The sequence below is a fragment of the Pygoscelis adeliae genome, unplaced genomic scaffold (genome assembly GCF_000699105.1).
Source record: "Pygoscelis adeliae isolate BGI_AS28 unplaced genomic scaffold, ASM69910v1 Scaffold9, whole genome shotgun sequence".
NCBI classification, from domain to species: Eukaryota; Metazoa; Chordata; class Aves; order Sphenisciformes; family Spheniscidae; genus Pygoscelis; species Pygoscelis adeliae.
The window spans coordinates 2,005,121-2,006,524 of NW_008825557.1; the positions used below are offsets into that span (position 1 = coordinate 2,005,121).

The 1,404-nt window shown below is 34.9% G+C and overlaps 1 protein-coding gene across 1 annotated transcript in view; it reads left to right on the top strand.

The window, feature by feature from the left end:
• Nucleotides 1-1,404, top strand: part of AASS (aminoadipate-semialdehyde synthase) — a 29,663-nt gene that overhangs the window by 20,421 nt on the left and 7,838 nt on the right. Inside the window, exon 18 of the mRNA XM_009332272.1 lies at nt 231-398. Within this exon, the coding sequence (XP_009330547.1) occupies nt 231-398 (168 nt within the window). The remainder of the gene's footprint in view (nt 1-230; nt 399-1,404) is intronic.

Consider the following 1,404-nt stretch of genomic DNA (forward strand, 5'->3'; position numbering starts at 1 on the left):
GGCTTGTTTTAGCCCTTTGGTTAGTAATGGCTGACATAGTGCATGCTCCTCCATCACAGGATATGCTTAAATGGCTTGTTGCAACTGCTTTATTTAGATTGGGCCTTTGTTTGCACCAGAAACACTTAAGCGTATTGTTCCTATTTTGAGCATATTTCATCTTTTCTATTGTAAAATAAATTAAATAAAACTGCACCGAAATAATATTGCTGTTCTTTCACAACATTTAGATTATCAATATTCCAGCTGGAGGAGCATTACTTGATTCTGTTACTCCGATGGATTTTTTCCCAGGATTGAATCTCGAAGGTTTTCCTAACAGAGACAGTACAAAATATGCTGAGCCGTATGGTATTCAGACAGCTCACACTTTGTTGAGAGGCACCTTAAGATACAAAGTAAGTTGCTGTTGTTATTAATTGTTGTTTTCCTCAAGAGATGAATGTTGTCATTTCAAGAAAAATGCACATTTAAAAGTCAGCCTTTTATAGCTCTGTACTTGCTTTTTATGAGCTCTCCGCTATTCCAAATGAGAGAGAACTGAAAGCGCTTCTCTCATTTTTTTAATGTAGCTTTACTCGGTTTATTTAACAGGTGTTTGTTGCAAACCAGAAAAATAGTTTTACTTGTTTTAGGCAGCTGGTCAGTTGGCTTGCACAGTCTGTATCTGTGTTTCTTTTCTTCTCTGGCTCTGTATTTGGTGTCAGATCAATAGAAGATTGAACAGAAATTAAATCTGACAGGTTTGTGTGATATGTGTTGCTGTTACGTATTTTTAAGAATTGATCTATTCTCTTAAAGTTGGTAAAAATTTGAACTTACAGTTTGTTGCTTATATTCCTATGAAAAACATAATGTAAAAATCTTACCATCTTCCATCAAACTGAGAAAGTTTTTCATTAAGTAACTGGAAATCTTGAATTTGAGCAGCTTTAACATTTTGGTCAGTTAAGTAAAATGTTAAGAGATAAATGAGTTTTCCTTCTAACTGATAGACTCTTTTCCTTTCATTTGTTAGGTGCACAAAGCAGAATCAAAACATACTATTTTTTCTTTCAGATTTCTTTTTTTATTATTTTGTTGGTCAATATACATTAAGAAGGAATAAACCTAAAACCATATTGAAGGTTTGAAAAAGCTTTTATGGATGTCATGATATGACTATTGAGTTAAGGTTTATGTCAAGGTTTAAGTTATTGTTGTTTTGTACATGGCTAGAGGAATGTGTATGTCCTTTCCCTCTTAATCCCTCTGTTAGAATCATAGAATCATTAAGGTTGGAAGAGACCTCCAAGATCATCGAGTCCAACTGTCAACCCAACACCACCATGCCCACTAAACCATGTCCCTAAGCGCCTCATCTACCCGTCTTTTAAATACCTCCAGGGATGGTGACTCAACCAC